We start from the raw sequence: 18,177 nt of genomic DNA on the forward strand, positions 1-18,177 counted from the left end.
CAGGTGCCAGAGCAGACTTAAAAACACTTCTTGATTGTCCAAATTTTAATTTTTTTTCTTGTCAGAGTATTTTTAAATTATATTTTTCATACCACCCTAATAAATGTTTTGTTTCATACTCTGGGTACCCAATGCGTGTGTTTGACAAAAGCTAGAATGGAGATGTAATGTTCTTTATGGTGCTAGATGCTGCCTAATCCCACAGCTATTTCTGCTGACATCAATAAAGTTGCTGACATTCTACAGCTGTGGAATTAATCAATGCCCCAGGATGTCAGAATTTTAGCCAAACACTGACAGTGGTCACACCATTCCCTCTCTCTTACCTCTGAGTTTCTTTTAATCTGAGCAACTGTAACTGGCATCCTGAAGGGCAAAGAAAGAAACTGGAAAGTACTGGAGGCTGAAAGGAGCTGAGTAAGTTCAGAGAACTAAGTTCCCATGTTAATCTCCAGTTTTTCTATCCTTGGCTTATCTTCTTTTTGTAATATACTTTTCTGCTTCTCTGTTTATCAAAAATTTATCACTACTCAAACTAATTCCTGATTACTGCTCTCTAAATATGTTTGTAGTGCTTTCAAGGTATTGTGATCCCATTGTATTAATCAACGTAAAAGTTCATCATTTAGTTGAAAGTATTTTCCACCATTTAGAATGGAGGAATGCTTGGAGGCTCCTGAAGTCTTTTACCAACTTTTTTCCTGACTCTGTTCTGTCTTTAAACAAGTTGATTTGTGTGTCTTAGTTCTCCCTTAACTGCAAATTATTGCCTCTGAATTGTGGTTGGTTGGTCAGCAGTTTGAGAAACTAAGCTGTCAGCCCCACGGTGGTTTTCTTACCTGTTGAAATGATGGAAGATAAACAGTATGCAAGTGCAAAGTGACTTCCAAAAGTGGAAGTTGTTCTTGAGGACAGCTCTTTAAGAGCCCTTTATAGGGGCTTCTAAGCCCTGTCTATCTCTGCCTCACTTTTCCAATTGTAGAAATTAATTTGCAAATACCTTCAAATAAAAGTGCCCCTATAGGGTGTTCCCTAACTATAAGGGAACTGAACTATTGTCTTCCCCAAGAGGGCTAAAATGCCACTTTTCAGCAACTGAAGTAAAAGAGATGGAAAAAGTTTTCACATTTCTCATTTTTTGAAAATCTGTTTTATATAGCCAGGTTCAGCCATCTCATCTGCTAAGTGCCTTCTGGTTTGTGAAGGCAAGGAGCAGCATTCCAGCTGAACATGAGCAACAGTGTGCCCGGGTGGCCAGGAAAGCCAGTGGCATCCTGGCTTGTACCAGAAATAGTGTGGCCAGCAGGACCAGGGCAGTGATTGTCCCCCTGTACTCAGCACTGGTGAGGCCACACCTCGAACCCAGTGTCCAGTTCTGGGCCCCTCACTGCAAGACAGACCTTGAGGTGCTGGAGTATGTCCAGAGAAGGACAACAGAGCTGGTGAAGGGTCTGGAGCAAAAATCTTATGAGGAGCAGGTGAGGGAGCTGGGGGTGTTTAGTCTGGAGAAAAGGAGGCTCAGGGGGAAACTTATCACTGTCTGCAACTACCTGAAAGGAGGTTGTAGCAAGGTAGGAGTTGGTCTCTTTTCCCACGTAACAAGTGACAGGACAAGAGGAAATGGCCTTAAGTTGCACCAGGTGAGGTTTAGATTGGATATTAGGAAAAAATCTTCACAGAGGGTTGTCAGGCACTGGAACAAACTGCTCAGGGAAGTGATAGAGTTAACATCCCTGGAGGTATTAGAAGATGTGTAGATGTAGCCCTTGGGATATGGTTTACTGGTGGACTTGGTAGTGTTAGGTTAATGATTGTGGCTTGGACTAAATGATCTCAAGGTCTTCTCCAAGCTAAATAATTCCATAATTCCCTATTTCACATTCCTGCTCCTCTAGCAGAATGTTTCATTATGTATAAAGTTTGCTCAGGAGTATATTTCAGCTCTCCCATAGCTCCTCCCAAGATAATGAGTGATTTTTGGTTAAGTGTACCAGCTAATCACTTCCAAAGGAGATCTCTAATTAAAAAGTACTGACCCTATGAAAGAGTGAGAGTAACTAAATCCCTGCATGAGTCTTCCAAATAATTTGATGATGCATTAATAATAATTCTATTCTGACCAGACATTTGTTGGTAATCATTACTAGTGACTGTAGTTTTCCTAATTACAGGGTTGTCATTCAATATTATCAACAGAATGAGTAAGTACATTGATTTTTTTTCCTATTATTTTATAATGGTGCTAAGATTCACCACCATCAATCTGTTGTCACTAAATGCCCGCACACACAGACACCGGGGAGCTGTGAGCTTGTGGTGCTGAGGGGTAGGACAGACATAGCAGGTTTCCTGGTAATGATGCCACAAGTGGCTGTACTGAGGTTAATGGCAATGCTTTCAGGGCTCAGGCTCTCAAGATGCAAACTTAGCTTTGGGGTTAATTTAAATATCAGCAACATATTTAACAACTTTTTGTACCTGAAACTAAAAGATTAATTTTATTTTTTGGCTTATACCAGTGAACACATTGCATGTCTTTATTCAGCCTTGCTTAAACATTGTGAATGGGTGACTGCATCATTACACTATTTGTGCTCTCCACACACTCCAGTTTTTCCAGGTACCTACCCAAGAGCAATGGAAATGGTGACCTTTGTTACAAGAAAGTGTTCTTTAGAGTAAGTACCTTAATTAAAACAGGGGAATAAAGGAAGAAATGGAGCTTAAAACAACAAAAGGTGCCACACCTTTGATATTTGCCAACCTCTTCTCATTTTCTTCTTCAGGATTCCAGTCAATATTAACTCACTCTTGGTCTATTGCTTAAAAAGCCACTTTTTTGAAAGATGATTAAATCACTGCATATCCTTCATAGTGTTTTAGTTTGGTGAAGATCAAATTTGACAAATTAAGGGAACTTGCAACTTTTGATGACCAGTGACAGTAGTAAACTTCATTGTCTTTCAAAACTGTGCCAGATGGTTTTACCTGCATTAATGTGATAACTCCCTCTATACCCAAGACCAACACCAAAATAACTATTCCACACTAACAAAATAATATGTAAATAAGGAGGAACTTAATAACTTTGAATAATTTTCTTTGGATAATCCTTAGGGTAGTGTGATTGTTATTCACATTCCTTTGGGCAATCACATTGATGTCATGGTTGCAAACAGTTAAAGGCTGCTTTTCCCACTGTGCTAATCCAAGCCACCCTAGAACAGCTTTCATGGGTGGAGATTTCAATGTGGACTGAGGGTGCTCACTCAGTTCTGCTGCCTATGCTGGCTGGGAGCACATTGAGTTCTGTCTTCTTTCTGGATGGCAAAGACTGGCAAAGCAGGGAAGTATAGGTTGGAGGTTTTTTACTCTAATAGGAACTATTAATAATTTTAAAGATATACCAGCACTTTTTATGGAAGCATGTGGTTACCTTTAGCACTTGTCATAGAGTCTGGTTAATTTGACTGGCATCTCGTTTTTCTATTTTTCACTATTTAGTGTCTTCCAGCATCGCTGCTAATTTTGATTGCCGTATGTTAGTCTATACTGAAGACTAATGATGAGGGAATAAAAACTTGCAACATGATGTACATATGTATAACAACTAGGAAAAAAATGATGAGGATGCATGAATCCTATTCATCCTTGGCTGTTGGTTTACTGTGCAACATGAGGAAAGGACGTGGCTTTTCTCCATCTGTGCTGCCCAAGCAGCTGCTGCCACGCAGCTGGTGATCCTATCCCAAACACTGGCAGAGAACTGCCCACAGTGCACCCTCAGGGCTCAGACCAATACCCAAATATATATCAGACTATGAGATCATCAATGGCTCTTACAACCATTATCTACCATTGTGTGAGATTTCTAATTGCTAAGACCTTAAGAGTTCATTCCCATTGCATTTTGACTGCAACATAATTAGAAAATAAATAGAAAAGAGGTGATGGGGGGTAGCTGTTACAGTAATAACTCATTAACCTGATTTAAAAATATATGTAGGTTGTCTTTCACTGGAAAGTGTATATATACTAATATGTTTAACAGAGCTGAATTCTAGCCTCCAGTTATTTTAAAGTAGAATTCAGCATTGTACTAACTGCCAGATATTGCTGAGTTTAGCTTTTTCTTCTTGTAGTAAGAATATTTCCAGAAGATTTGGATCAAGAGCCCTTTGAACCTGCAAATAACGCCTTTTTTAAACCACATTGCAGCTGGAGAGCTGCCTCTGTCTTCCCTTCACGACTTCCCTTTGACTGCCCAGTGCTGCAGGATGAAGATGTAACACCTTGTCGGGAAGGCGATGGATAACCAGATCTGTGGAGAAAGAGGTGCCCTCTTTTGGCAAAGGGCGGTAATTTTTATGGCTTTGATACTAGAGGCATATCACTGACCGAAGGGTTTCACTCCCGATCTCTCTAAGAGGCCTCGTTGCCTGGGGCGCTCCTCGGCCCCACGGCCGGGGCTGAGGACAGGCCGGGAGGGAAGGGGGAGCCCCTTGTCCCTGTGAGAGGTGGAGGCAGCGGGGCGGCCTGCCCTGCCAGCTGCTCTCCTGGAGCTCCGGGGACACCCTCGGGGACGGCGGCCGCGCCTCTGCCGCGGGGAGCGACCCTCGGGGGGGGCGGAGGACACCGTCGGGGCCGCGACCCGGGCGGAGGGGCCGCGACCCGGGCGGAGAAGCCCCGCGGCGGGGGAGGGCGGCGGGGCGAGCTGGCGCGGATCCCGCCTCGCCCCCGCCACCAGGCAGGAGGCGCCTGGCGATGCCTGTCCCTGCGCCCCGCTCCGACGTGCTCGGGGCGGGGGCAGGAAGGGGATATGAAACTGGCGGGCACGGGAGCCCGGCGCGGCGGGCGGTGGGGCTGAGAGGCTCTGCGGGACGGGACGGGACGGGGACGGGCGGTTCCCTCGCCCGCAGGATGCGCTGGAACCCGAAGCGCGTCCGCCGCGCCCTGCCCCCGGGGCGAAGGTGCCGGCCGGCTCCCCGGAGCGCTGCTCGCCGCCGCCGGGCTCCCCGGCGCCCTGAGCCCCACAGCCCCGCGCACGGCGGGCGGGCGGTGCCGTGATGCCCGGCGGCGGCAGCGGGGCCCCGACGTAGCGTGGCGGCGCGGAGCCCGGTCCCGCAGGGCGGAGGATGGCGTGTGGCGGCGGCTGCTGCTGCTCCAGCGCGGGTCGCCTGAACGCGGACAACGCGCGGTTCCTCCTGCTGGCGGTGCTGATCCTGCTTTACATGCTGTGCGGCGCCGCCGTCTTCTCGGCCATCGAGCTGCCCACGGAGCGGGAGGCCAAGGAGCGCTGGGAGGAACGGCTGGAGAACTTTACCCGGCGCCACAACCTCAGCCGCGCCGAGCTCCGGCTCTTTCTCCGGGAGTACGAGGAGGCCAACGTGGCCGGCATCCGTGTCGATGACATCCGGCCCCGATGGGATTTCACCGGCGCTTTCTACTTCGTGGGCACCGTCGTTTCCACTATCGGTGAGCGGCGGGACGCGCTGGCGGCAGCGGTGGGACGGGCGGGGACCGGGGCGGCGGTGGCGAGGCCAGGGCGGGGGGGCCGGGGATGCGCAGCCCCTTTCCTCCTCCCCAGCTCCCGGGCTCACAGCGGGCTCCTGCCGGTGCCGGGCATGTTTCTGTCTCCTCGTTGCTCCTTTTTTTGCCTTCTCCTGTCAAAGAGGCACTGCCGCGGTCGCACCACGCTTGCGGGAAGCGCTCGCCTCTGGGAGCGCCCCCGGAGCCCCGGGCAGCCCCGGCTGGCGCTGGGGGTCGTGCTCCGGGTGGGCAGGGCAGCGGACACCACACTACTCCCCTCGCCCGTCACTTCCCTGCGCGGAACAACTTGTTCGGGATGCGGTGGCAGACTTTGTGAGAGATCAGCACATCCAAAGCTGAAAGCTCTAAACGATCGCTGTATGTCTTTAAATTCTGGGAAATCTTATAGCAAATCTTAGATCTGGACGTAGGTTGTTTCATAGGCTGTAAGATCAGAAGAACCCTTTCTGAGGATTATCTGGTTCTAACAAGAACCATGAAACAGATTTTATGGTGTCCAGCTGCAAAGCGTGCAACTTGGAAAGGCTGGGTTTCAAACCACTTGGCTTTTTGCTCTTCAGGCTCTCTGAGGCAGAACCATCAAGTCAGTGGGCACAGCTTATTTTGCTGTAATAATAAATAAATAAACCCAAGTTTATTCTGGCTGAAGGAGCCTTCAGGGGAAGGTGATATTGAATAGAAATTCCGAGGGGTCTGACAGGTGTACATTAAGATTAAAAGGGATAGCATCAGGAACTGACATAAGCACCCCAGGGAGCCCATGGGTGTCAACAGAAAGGCTTCATTCAAGCAGCTGCAGACAGCTAAAAGCCTTGTTAAAATGGAGCTTGCTTTAGTTAAAAACAGGCAGTCTGTGTGCAGTTACCACTGTGACAAATGGGGTCACTAAATCTTAGTAATGGTATATCCAATTCACATTAGACTCCCTCCACATGTGAAACGCACACTGAAGTGTGAATGTTTAATCCCCAACAGCAATTCTTCAGGAAATCTCTATTAACAGTTTTTTCCTGAAGAGCAGTTTAGAGATGCCTTGCTTTTTGTGGTATGTGTGAGAGTTTGTGCTGTCCTGCAGCACACTCCTCCCTAATACTGACTTTTTTAGGTCTGGGGTTATTCTGTTGTTAAAGGTGTCATTGATTTGGTTTAATATTTCCTCAGGGCCTCAAGATTGGGTGTTTTGTGTTTTTAGACCTAAAGTCTATAGGACGCAAGAACTATGCTTCACTGTTCTGCTGAACTGGTGAATTAGAGTAACTTATAACATTGTTAAGCCCGTTTTTGTGAATGTCTTTAATTTGTTTGCCACTGTAACATCTCCCTTAAAACATTCTTCTTGTATGATCAAAATAAAATGCTTATACTGGCCTTTGCTACAGCCATAAAATCGTATAAAGAGCCAGGATCAGATCTCAAAAGTCCACCTTGTTTGCCTGTGTTCCTAGAAGAGGTCAGTTATATGTGACTTCTTTTTTGTGATAGCTGTTGTCCAAACTGCCATTTCGTACCTGCACTGCTGGAAATTCCACGGCTTCCACAAGGAATTCAGCCTTGTTCATTATTACTCTGAGGTTTTCCTGATGTCTACCTTACTGCAGTTCAGTGACTTGCGGTATTTTTGTCTTGCCCTCCTTCATACCCAGAGAATGGCCTCTTAGGTACTGAAAGACCATTGTCAATGTGTCCCTTCAGTCTTCTCTCAATTCAGAAAACCACAGTGTTGTAACCCCCTTTTCCAGTGATGCAGTTGTTTCTCACATGTATTAGCTGATGTTAATAGTTCTACATTAATATATGTCTTCTGTAAATGAGATTGGTAAGGAGAGAAGTGTATCTGTGGTATTACTAACTGTAGTTGCTCACAAACACAAGTATCCATTTATCCACTCACACTTTTTGGTAATTTCTCTGGCTTGCTGATTTCCATTGTCCCCATTTTACAGCTCCATCAGTGTTTCTGCAGAAAAGTCCTCAAGACTCCTTTTTCCTTCAGACTCTATATGGTCTGTAGCCTTTGGCAATTTACACCCTTTCCCTTCTTTTTACCTGACATTGCTTTTCTAAGTCTTATCAATGGTGGCACTTTCTCAATGTGTTTTATGAATTGCATCATTCTTTCTTAATCCACTCAGTGTCATTGCACACAGGACCCAAGGAAATGGCCTGAAGTTGTGTCGGGGAAAGTTTGGGTTAGATATTAGAAAAAGGTTCCTCACCCAGAGGGTGGTTGGGCACTGGAACAGGCTCCCCAGGGAAGTGGTCACAGCACCAAGGCTGACAGAGTTCAAGGATTGGGACAATACTCTTGGGCACATGGTGTGACTCTTGGGGATGGTCCTGTGCTTGGGAAGGTGCCTCAGGAGAGGTATCTCTAGAGCAAAAGGCTTTTTAGGGAAGTTACAGGTAAACTGAGGCCATTTACTTTCCTTACAGAGACTAACAAGTAGTTGTCAACTCAAATTGTAATTGCCATCAGCCTAGGACTGCATCTGTTAATAAACTAGAACATTCCCCACCCTTGAAAGACAAGCTTAACTGAATGGTTCACTCTTAAATTTACTGAAAGCTTTCTGTAATATATGACAGATCTGTATAAAGCGAAGATGTACGGAAAACGTGAAAAAGGGAACATTGGTTATAATGACAGGGTTGTCACCAGTCTCTGCTATATGCAGAACAGAGTAGAAATCTTAAATAAAGCAAACCATGTAATAAAAAGGAAGTATAAAACTAAATCAACCTGGAAATCTTGCTTTTAGAAGCAAGATCTAAAAAAGGTACAGGTGTGATATCCTAGCATGTTCTCTCTCGGACACTGGTTAAAATACAAGTTAAACCACATGGTTGTAACCCACAAGGTTAGGGGAAAGGCCAGGTCAGTTCTCACACAGAAATTTTCTTACTTCTACTTGTGTCAGAGTCTTTAAGTCATCCAATTTTACAGAAGGTATCTGAAGTAGGGGCACAAATATGGGTGATCACAGAGGATTCTATGAAGCCCTGGAAACAGCATACGGGCCTACATACCAAGTCCAAAGCCCTCTACTCAGCGCAGACGGTCAAACGCTTCTGACAGATAAAACCTCCATTCTGAATCGATGGTCTGAACACTTTCAGACTCTTTTCAGCACTAGCTGTGTAGTCCAAGACTCAGCTATTCAGTCCATCACACAACAACTGGTGAAATACAAATTGGATACTGCCCCCACTTTAGGAGAAACCCTCAAGGCCATACAGCAGGTAAAAATCGGCAAGGCAGCTGGGGTTGATGGAATTCCACCTGAAGTCTGGAAACATGGGGGCCTTGCACTCCATGCCAAATTTCATGAGTTTGTGGTGCACTATTGGGAACAAGGTGTACTACCATCAGACCTTTGAGATGCAGTCATCATCACCTTGTATAAGAAGAAAGGAATTAAATCAGACTATTCAAATTACCATGATATTACTCTGCTCTCCATTGCTGGCAAAATCCTGGCAAGAATACTCTTGAACAGACTAATACCTGCTATAGCAGAAGGAATTCTACCTGAAAGCCAATGTGGTTTCAGAGCCAACAGGAGCACCACAGACATGGTATTTGTTCTCAGACAACTGCAAGAGAAGTGTAGGGAACAGAACAAAGGTCTCTATGTAACCTTTGTTGACCTTACCAAGGCTTTCGATACTGTGAGCAGAAAAGTTCTATGGCAGATTTTGGAACATTTAGGTTGTCCCCCCAAGTTCCTTAAAATGATCATCTCACTCCATGAGGATCAGCACGGCCAAGTCAGATATGGCAATGCACTTTCTGACCACTTTCTAAAAACAAATGGCGTGAAACAAGGCTGTGTTCTCGCTCCTGCCCTATTCACAATCTTTTTCAGCATGATGCTCCAAAGGGCCACGGCAGACCTTGATGATCAGGACGGTATCTACATCCGATACTGTACTGATGGAAGCCTTTTCAACCTCAGGCGACTGAAGGCCCACACCAAGACCTTAAACCATCTTGTCCGGGAGCTGCTCTATGCTGATGACGCCGCCATTGTTGCCCACACAGAAGCAGCTCTGCAGCGTTTAACATCCTGCTTTGCAGACACTGATGAGCTCTTTGGGCTGGAAGTCAGCTTAAAGAAGACAGAAGTTCTCTATCAACCTGCACCTCAGGAAGTCTTCCATCATCCCCATATCACCATTGGTGAATCAGAGCTCAAATCAGTCCAGCAGTTTAATTACCTAGGTAGCCTCATCTCCTCAGACAGCAAGATTGACGGAGAGAGAGACAACAGGTTAGCAAAGGCATATAGTGCCTTCGGAAGGCTTCATAAAAGGGTTTGGCGAAATAAACACTTGAAGAAAAGTACAAAGATCAGTGTTTACAGAGCCATTGTGCTGTCTACTCTCTTATATGGTTCCGAATCATGGGTCATCTACTGCCACTGCCTGCGACTCCTAGAACGCTTCCATCAATGCTGTCTTTGCACAATCCTAAACATCCACTGGTCAGATTATGTGACCAATACATCTGTTCTAGAACAAGCAGCAGTCACAAGTGCTGAGGCCATGTTGATGAGAACACAGTTGTGCTGGGCAGGGCACGTCTCCAGGATGAAGGACCACCGCCTCCCTAAGATCTTGCTTTATGGTGAACTTGCCACCAGCTGCCGCATGAGAGGAGCCCCAAAGAGAAGATACAAGGACTCCTTGAAACGACGTCTCAGCCTTGACCAGATTGATCAACATAACTGGTCTACTCTGACCTCCAATCGGGAGGTCTGGAGGCACACCATCTATAACGCTGCTGATGCTTTTGAGAAAGCACGCAGGATCACTCTCGAGGAGAAAAGACAATGCAGAAAGATAAGTCTCTTGCAGAATATACCACCTAAGGAGTCTTTCTGCTGTGCCTTTTGCAACCGGACATGTCTATCTCGTATTGGCCTTTTTAACCACCAGCGTGCTTGTGACAAACGTGGGTAGAGCCCTTCCCAAATCTTCGTTCGCGAAACCAAGCCATGATGATGATGATCTGAAGTAAGTGAGATGAATTAATATGTTCTAATGTGCCTATTCCTCTTCCCCGACTGGAATAAAACAACTGATATGCTGAGTGCAAAGGTTGATATTTATACTAGTGTTGAAATTTAGTGTTGAAATTTAGGTGAAATAAATCCCACCTTACCAACCTACAGATGGGCACCCAGGCAGTAGCAGAACCAGATCCACACACCACTGCTGACAACACAAGTCTAACGTCTCTGCCACAGGTTCTCTCTCTCTCTTAAATGAGATCTGTGCTCTGTAAAGGAAATAATGTTAGTGGTTACACCATCTCAAGAAGATTGGAATTAGTTCTTTTTGTGAGGAGCTGGCATTCTCCAGGGCATGATTTTATCATAATAGGGCATTTCTCTGTTTACAGGTGTATGTGCTGGGAGCGGAGCACAAGTTCTCTACCAAGTTTTTGAAACTTTAGAAAAAGCTTTCTGGATTTGAATTTAACCTAAGAAGTGTAGAAGGCAACTTCTGTGACCACAGAGTGGCAGAGTTCATTAGTCTTTAAAGGAGAAAGTACAGGAAAACAGGGGATTTTGAGAACACAACTGTCAATAAAGAGAAATTTGCAATTTGGAATCTCAGAGGAACCAAAACTAAAGAAGGCAGGCCATCAGTTTTCTGGACAACTGCTCATACTGGCTCATGGGATCCAAATGTGAAATGTAAAAGGACAGGAGATGTAATAAAAGACACACGTGTCTAAATTTTAAGTTAGTTGTTGTTTTCTGTCACAAGAAGGAAGCATATAGAGAATGGGTAGAAAATTAAATCAGTGAAGACAAATAAAAGGCATTATATGGAAATACAGGGAACAAATACAAAATGATGCTATCGGCAAGGGGTGTCAAGGGTTATGTGAACTGATTCATCAGCACAATACTGGTGAAAAAGACCAAGAAAAATATTGGTTTGCTGTATAGAAAAGAGGAAGAGCTCTCAACAAATGATTCCAAGGAGGCTGAAATGTTTAATGGCTTTTTCTGCATCAGTCTTCTGAAAAGGTCAACTCTGAAGTAATGTGTGGTACAATTAACACTTGTGAGAAAGAGGAAAGTAAAAGAACAGGTTAGAATCCCTAAATCTGTCAGACCTTTTCAAATCATTTAGGCCAAATCAACTGCATTCTACAGTATTCAAAGAAATTACTAAAACAATAAGGAGCACCTTGACAACTTATGGAAGGGGCTGAAATTCTGGGTGACTTAAAATGACAAGCATTTTGCCAGTCTTTGGAAAATGGATGATGGAAGGAAGGAATTTTCAAAGAATAGGCTTAAATTGCAATAAACAAGATTCAGGCTGTATAAGAAAAAAAGTTTCCTAAGTGAAGTGAAGCAATTGTACAGTCTCCCTAGGACTGCCATAGAGACTTTATCCAGAGTCGCTTACGCTCAGGTTAATCAGGCACCCCAAAAGAATTACAATGTTCAATTATGCTGCCCTGTTTAGTATACATCTCAAATTAAATAAACCTTAAACCAACCCAAAATAGAACTGATCATGGACTGAGAAGCACTTACTTAATTAAAGCAATGAGATCAGATATAACAATAACTGCTACTGGAAGGAAAAAAAAACCTGGATAGAAAAATAGTCATCAAAAAAGTAGCTAAAAATAAACAGAATGTTACTTTAAAGAACTTAGTCCTGCAAGGAGCTACGTACTTTGCTGGAAGTCTGTGTTTTGGCAGATGTAATTAGCTGTACCTCCCTCTGCTTGTGTTTCATACAGTGGTATGTTTTGGAGACAAAGAGCATGAGGAAAGTACTCCTATTGTCCTTTTTTTGCATAAAACACTGCTGAAAATGGAACATAGTCCTTCGGTTGGCACGCAGCAGGGACCTTTGTAGGAGCTCTGTGTGCCTGAAGGAAATGTTGCCAGTTCACTGGGTGGACAATTGGAAGGAGTCTCCATCCCCAGGCTATTCCACTGCAACCCTTTGCAGAGAGGGGAGGAGATGAGGAGCACATCGTGCTCATGACTGCCTTTGCAGCTCCCTGGCAAACTGAGCATACAAACACTGGGCCAAGGAAAGCTCCAGTAGGTGTTGGATTTCTCCAGATGGGCCAACTGGAGAATGCATCCATTCTCCAGCCAGGCTGCTCTCAACCTATGCACATTGTGAACTGATATTGCTGCTAAAATTCTACTTTGTCTGCCTAATACTTACTTCTAAGGCATCTATAATTTTCCCAGCCAGAAGTTCCCTGAGGAGCATATGCTGCAGGCTGAACTGGAGATAGTTTTATGTACTGCAGCACTCAGCAAGTGAGGTTTTCTGACTGGAGCGGTGACACGTGCAATGCTAAGTTTTCCTATTTCCTGGAGGAAAAATTGCTCTTTTAATCGAAAGCAGAAGCGGAATCAGGGCTGAGAACAGTAGACGCACCATGAAGTGGGATAAGTTGGATGAAGAAAAGAAAAACACTAATTTAAACAAATTACTGGCTGGTTATAGGAGCAGTCTTAGTTTGTCCAGTGAATGAATTCTAGGAATAAAGATGGTCTGGGTATGCTGAATAGTGATGTTGTTAAAAAAAAAGAGAGAAACTATATTGACTTAAGTGATTAATAACTAGTCAGTTCAAGTAATGATTTATATTATAGTTATTAATATAAAATAATTATTTTGACTTGGATTAAGCCATGTATACAAAGAAGGAGAAATTTGTCCTAAATTAAATCATAAATGCCAGGGAAAGGTTTGCAAACTTGAATCCCAGCATTAGCCTGACTGTCTTAACTGATTTAGAATAATTTGGTCAAGATATAAAATACTGGAAATAAAGGCTTTGTTGCTATTTATGTTTACTTATGGATAGCACTGTTTGCTCAGTGGAATTATTTCAGCTGTTAAAGTGAAGCATTTGTTCAGGTGACTGATACACTAACAGTTAATATATTGAAGCTTTTTCAGTGTGGTAAAATACTTCAAAACAGAATTGTTTCAATATTAAAAATGAAAAAAATAATTTTGTATATGAATGGTGAAATATCTTTCAAATATTGTTCTGTAATTTAGATTGCCAGAAGATATATTTAGGATTATAACATGGCAATTTTTATAGCATTCGTGAGACGTAAGTGTTCCACTGATTTCACACTGCCATCCCTGAAGACAGAATATGGTTTGTGAAAATGTTTCAGTCTTCTTGACTTGTGAAAATTCAGTATATCAGTAGGTGCTGTTGATTGCAAATATATCCCAGGCTTTTTGCAACCTCAAACCAATTTTGAGTTTGAGCTGGTTTTGTTCTTACAATGAGAATGTTAATAAGACCTTAAGTGTGATTTTATTCACGCAAAAATAATCATGCCTATTTTAAGTGTGATAGTTTTTAATAGAAAATGGTTCTGCTGATAATCTGATAGTCATCAGTTATTAGAAAACAAAAGAAGTGGCAAGTATATATTCCTTCAGAGTAAAACTGTAACATTGTAAAAAAACCCCCAAGTAGTATCAAAAGATTGAATTTAAAAGTACTAAATGTACAGACTAAAAAAAATATTTTCTATTTTGAGCATAAATTTGCATCCATTTTGTACTTTTCTGCAACACTCTTTTGCAGTAATTAGTTGGAACTTCACAGCAACAGCTGTCCAGCCTTCTTGCTAAAATAAACTGTTCCTTGTGTACATCTGTGCTTGTGATTCTGTCATTCATGCCTGCCTGTATGGACAGCTGAGCTTTGTTCATTTTCTCTGGTAGAGGACAATGCCTGCCAAACAGGCATGATATTGAATTTTGTGTTCTTATGCACACAGATAAAGTAATTTGTATAGTCAAGCTTAAAAATCTTAAACAGCTTGGTTAGAGTGAAACCATGTTCCATGAATTGTTTTGAAAATAAGAAAATGTTATAATCCAATTAGAAGCAGAAACTTTTTTTTTCCCTGAAGTTATTTCTATAAAATATAAATAGAATAATGCTGTTAAGGTAGAATCTTCTCTTTAAATGCAACTTTTCTTTCATATTGCAAATTAATTCCTTTTTTTAATATACCTTCCTTTTGTAGTCTTCCTACATCGTATCTCTTTTCATTCCCTGTATGCTGTACACTGGAATCCATTTTGCTGTTTATTCTAAGAAAAGTATTTTGTAATGGCCAGTTTCTCTTATTTTCTAAGTAGGAGTTAATTTTGTTACACAGGCTGCCCTTCTTCCTTTCATCTTTCATGTATAATGCTTTAAATAGGAATTCTCATCTGCCCAAAGAACTAGAGTCTGCATTGTCCGTCTCAGGCTGCAATATTCCTATTTCCTCGAGTCAGCAGATACAAGTTTGGATTGCGGATTAATGAGAAAGTCCTTAAGACTGTCCTATGTGCTCCAGGGAGCCGTACTGGCCATTCCCTCCTCTTTCACCACAAATTTAAATATCCTAGTGCTGAAGGAGATCTACCTTTCAGACAAGATGGAAACCAAAACCTTGTAACATTAGAACAGTCCTGGCACCTCTTTAAGGGTAAAACTTTATCCTTGCCTGTACTTTAATTTGGATGCTCCTGGTACAGGTACAGAAAATAAATTCTCCGCATGTTTTCAGATGGACACTGTATTCTGGCTTTTCTCTGATATCCCATGGGGATATAACTTTCAGAAGTTATAATATTGAAATATTGCAAAAGGAAATAAAACATTTACTCATGGGTGCCTTTAGTTACTCTCGAAAACCATTAATGACAATTTCAAGGTTCCCCACATTTGTTTCTTCCAATTTGTTTGTCTAGAATCCAAAAGAGCAGAACAATAGGAGGTAGCATGTAACAGGCTTATCATAACAAAGTACTAAATATTTTGTAATTTATGCAGCTGAATCTGCATTAAAAAAAAACAAACCACCTTTTCGAATTGTCCTTTTATAAGGAGAAATGCTCCTATTAGTGATGGCTTTTCTCTGTTCCTCCCCCTGAATGAGTTATCTCCTCCTTCAAGAGCTAATTCAGGAGAGTACTGGGAAAAGAAATTAACTGGATAAGATTTTATTGAAGAAACTTTTGAACTGTTTTTCTGATGTGTTTAAAATTGAGCATGTAAATAACAAGATGGGTGAGTTTCCAATCAGTTTGAAAGCCGTCTTTTGCACTGTACTTCTATATAGATAGTGAAGTGTTTTGCTGCCCAAATCAATGACAAAATACTAGTTTTGGAAATAAGATTTTATTTAGTCTACAGGTTTATGTCTTATCTTGGACGGCTGTTGCACTGATGAAATTGCAAATAATTTAAAGTTGTTTTTTTTTTAATCTTACCAGCATTCAAAGGAATAAATACTATGTTTCATACAACCTGCTGCAGAGCCTTCTCTCCCTAAGGAAAACATTGGTATACCTCAAAATACACACAGAACAGATCTACTTTGTTTACTAGGTGATTTTACAGTTATGTTTCATAACAGACTTGCACTTTTAAAATCAGATTTTGTTTCTATTGAATAAAACCCATCAAATATTATCCATTAATATTAGGTTATGTATTTGTTCTTCCCAAAGTTCTTTCCCGTTATCTCTGAGGCTCATTAACCTAAACATGTCCTAGAAAAGGACATGTAAATCCTACTTTTAACCTTCTATCCATGCTTAAAGGCAGAGCTGCAGTCATCTGGGTATCACCACTCTTTTTAAAGAAGATGCCTGGGCAGCGAGCTGGCAGAAATGAGGAGGGGTTGGCCAGTAGTGATCAAGGCAACTTCAGAAAAAAAGCCCCTTGTAATGGGCTAGTAGGCAAGCAAGGGTTTAGGATGAGGATCACAAGCTTAGAGTCACCTGCTGAGCTTCACCAGTAGCTCAGGTACTCACTGTGCCTTGCTCAAACTGAAGTGATCCAGCTGTATTTTAGTGCCACTGAATATTTTCCAGGCTAAATGCCTTTGTCCTTCATTCGCAGGTACTTCAGGTATTTTGAAGGCATAGGTTTGGATAGAGTGTTTTCAGTATATACACTTGCCTTTCAACAATGATGCTGTGCTCCAAAATTTTCTGGCTTGCATGTTCCTGAACTGCTTGATTTAATGGTGCACTCGGCAGTGTCAGGTTAGCAATTGGACTCAATGATCAGAAAGGTCTTTTCAAACCAAAATAATTCCATTATTCTATAACCAGTCCTAAGATAGATTTTGTCCCTTACACATGACAATTAGAGCATCACAGAGGTACTTGTTCCTACAACATTTAATTTCTTTAGATTGACTTACATATTGAGGCTTTGTTGCTAACTGGTGTATCTGTAGTTCCTGAAGATGAAATACCTGTAATATAATGAAAGAATCCATTCATTAACAATGTCTCTCCATTTATTTCACACAGGGAATGCTATTCTTCTCACCATTTCAATGGGAAACATTTTAATCACTTAGAGCATATGTAGAAAATATTGTCACTTGGAGTAGGTACAGTTAGTGTTTTCTTTAACTGTGGTAAAGGCTTAAAATTTACATAATTTCTTTGTAAACAAGAACTGTGAACTTAAAACTTCATCTTCAACATGTATGGATAGGGATGGGACCCATCCTATGGCCTTTGTAAGAATTTCGTGAACAAGGAACTAATGTGAACCAGGAACATATTTCAGGTAAAAATGGCCTCTCTGTATACATCGCTTCTGTCTTGTCTCAGCTTCAGCCTGGCATTCCTGCTTGGAACCTTCTCCCAGGCTGTCCCAAGCATGCTGGAAACCGTCCCAAGGATTAAAAAAATTATGCAGATTTCTGCACAGTTCTTGTCATGGGGATGTAGATCATGTTGTTGCAGCTGCACCGTGAGTTCTTCTGACAGGACCAATCTTGATGGCAGAAAATTCTCCTCCAGCATAAGGAGTCACTTTGCTCTGAAACAGCCAGATTGGTATTTAAGCAGCCACCAAAGTTGATGAGGAAAGGGCTCAACAAGTGCAATAACTACCACCGACTCTGCATACTTTTGGGGCATCCTTTGTCAGAGTCTCTTGTGCAATCCTAGCTGGAATTCAAAACTGCGCTGATTCAGTGGGGTCCCTGGGATGATCCATTCGCACACACCCACATGCACCCATACCCACTCATACCCACACCCCACCCAGTTGCTCAGGAGAAAATTCTCTTGCAGTAGAGCAATCTCTCTGATCATCTGGGGTGTAATTCTGAGCACACTAGGGTAATGCTGGTTAGAATAAATTAACAAAAGTAGTGGGTTTTCATCTCTTTTTTTTTCTTTTCCTAAAGCAATGCATTATATCAGCGTCACTTTCAGTTGCAAATGGATTATTTTTTCCATGACAGAGCATGTTTCATAAGAACAAAGTAATAGGAAGTAGCCTAAATCAAGCAGGAAAATGAGTATCTAAAAGCATACAAAAATATCGGCTCATTTTTCTACATGTTTATTTGCTTCTATAGCTGTGAGATACAACAGTCTCATACCTAGAATTACCTCCCCAGCAGATTAAAGGGGGAGCATTGGCTAGTGTTTGCAATCCTGACAAAATCATGTCAACTTATGATAAAATGAATAATTAAAAAAAAAAAAAGCATGAAACACATTAAAGTATTAGTTTGAGGTATCTTAGAGGTGACAGAGAATTAGGACCTGGTCAGCAGAGAGAGAAAT

At 42.4% G+C, this 18,177-nt stretch overlaps 1 protein-coding gene across 1 annotated transcript in view; it reads left to right on the forward strand.

Annotated features, from left to right (window-relative positions):
* The first annotated feature begins 4,801 nt into the window (after positions 1–4,801).
* Positions 4,802–18,177, forward strand: part of KCNK13 (potassium two pore domain channel subfamily K member 13) — a 52,003-nt gene continuing 38,627 nt past the window's right edge. The window contains exon 1 of the mRNA XM_032691586.1: positions 4,802–5,475. Coding sequence (XP_032547477.1) covers positions 5,136–5,475 — 340 coding nt within the window. The 5' untranslated portion in view covers positions 4,802–5,135. The remainder of the gene's footprint in view (positions 5,476–18,177) is intronic.

The sequence above is a fragment of the Chiroxiphia lanceolata genome, chromosome 6 (assembly GCF_009829145.1).
Source record: "Chiroxiphia lanceolata isolate bChiLan1 chromosome 6, bChiLan1.pri, whole genome shotgun sequence".
In the NCBI taxonomy this organism is placed as follows: Eukaryota; Metazoa; Chordata; class Aves; order Passeriformes; family Pipridae; genus Chiroxiphia; species Chiroxiphia lanceolata.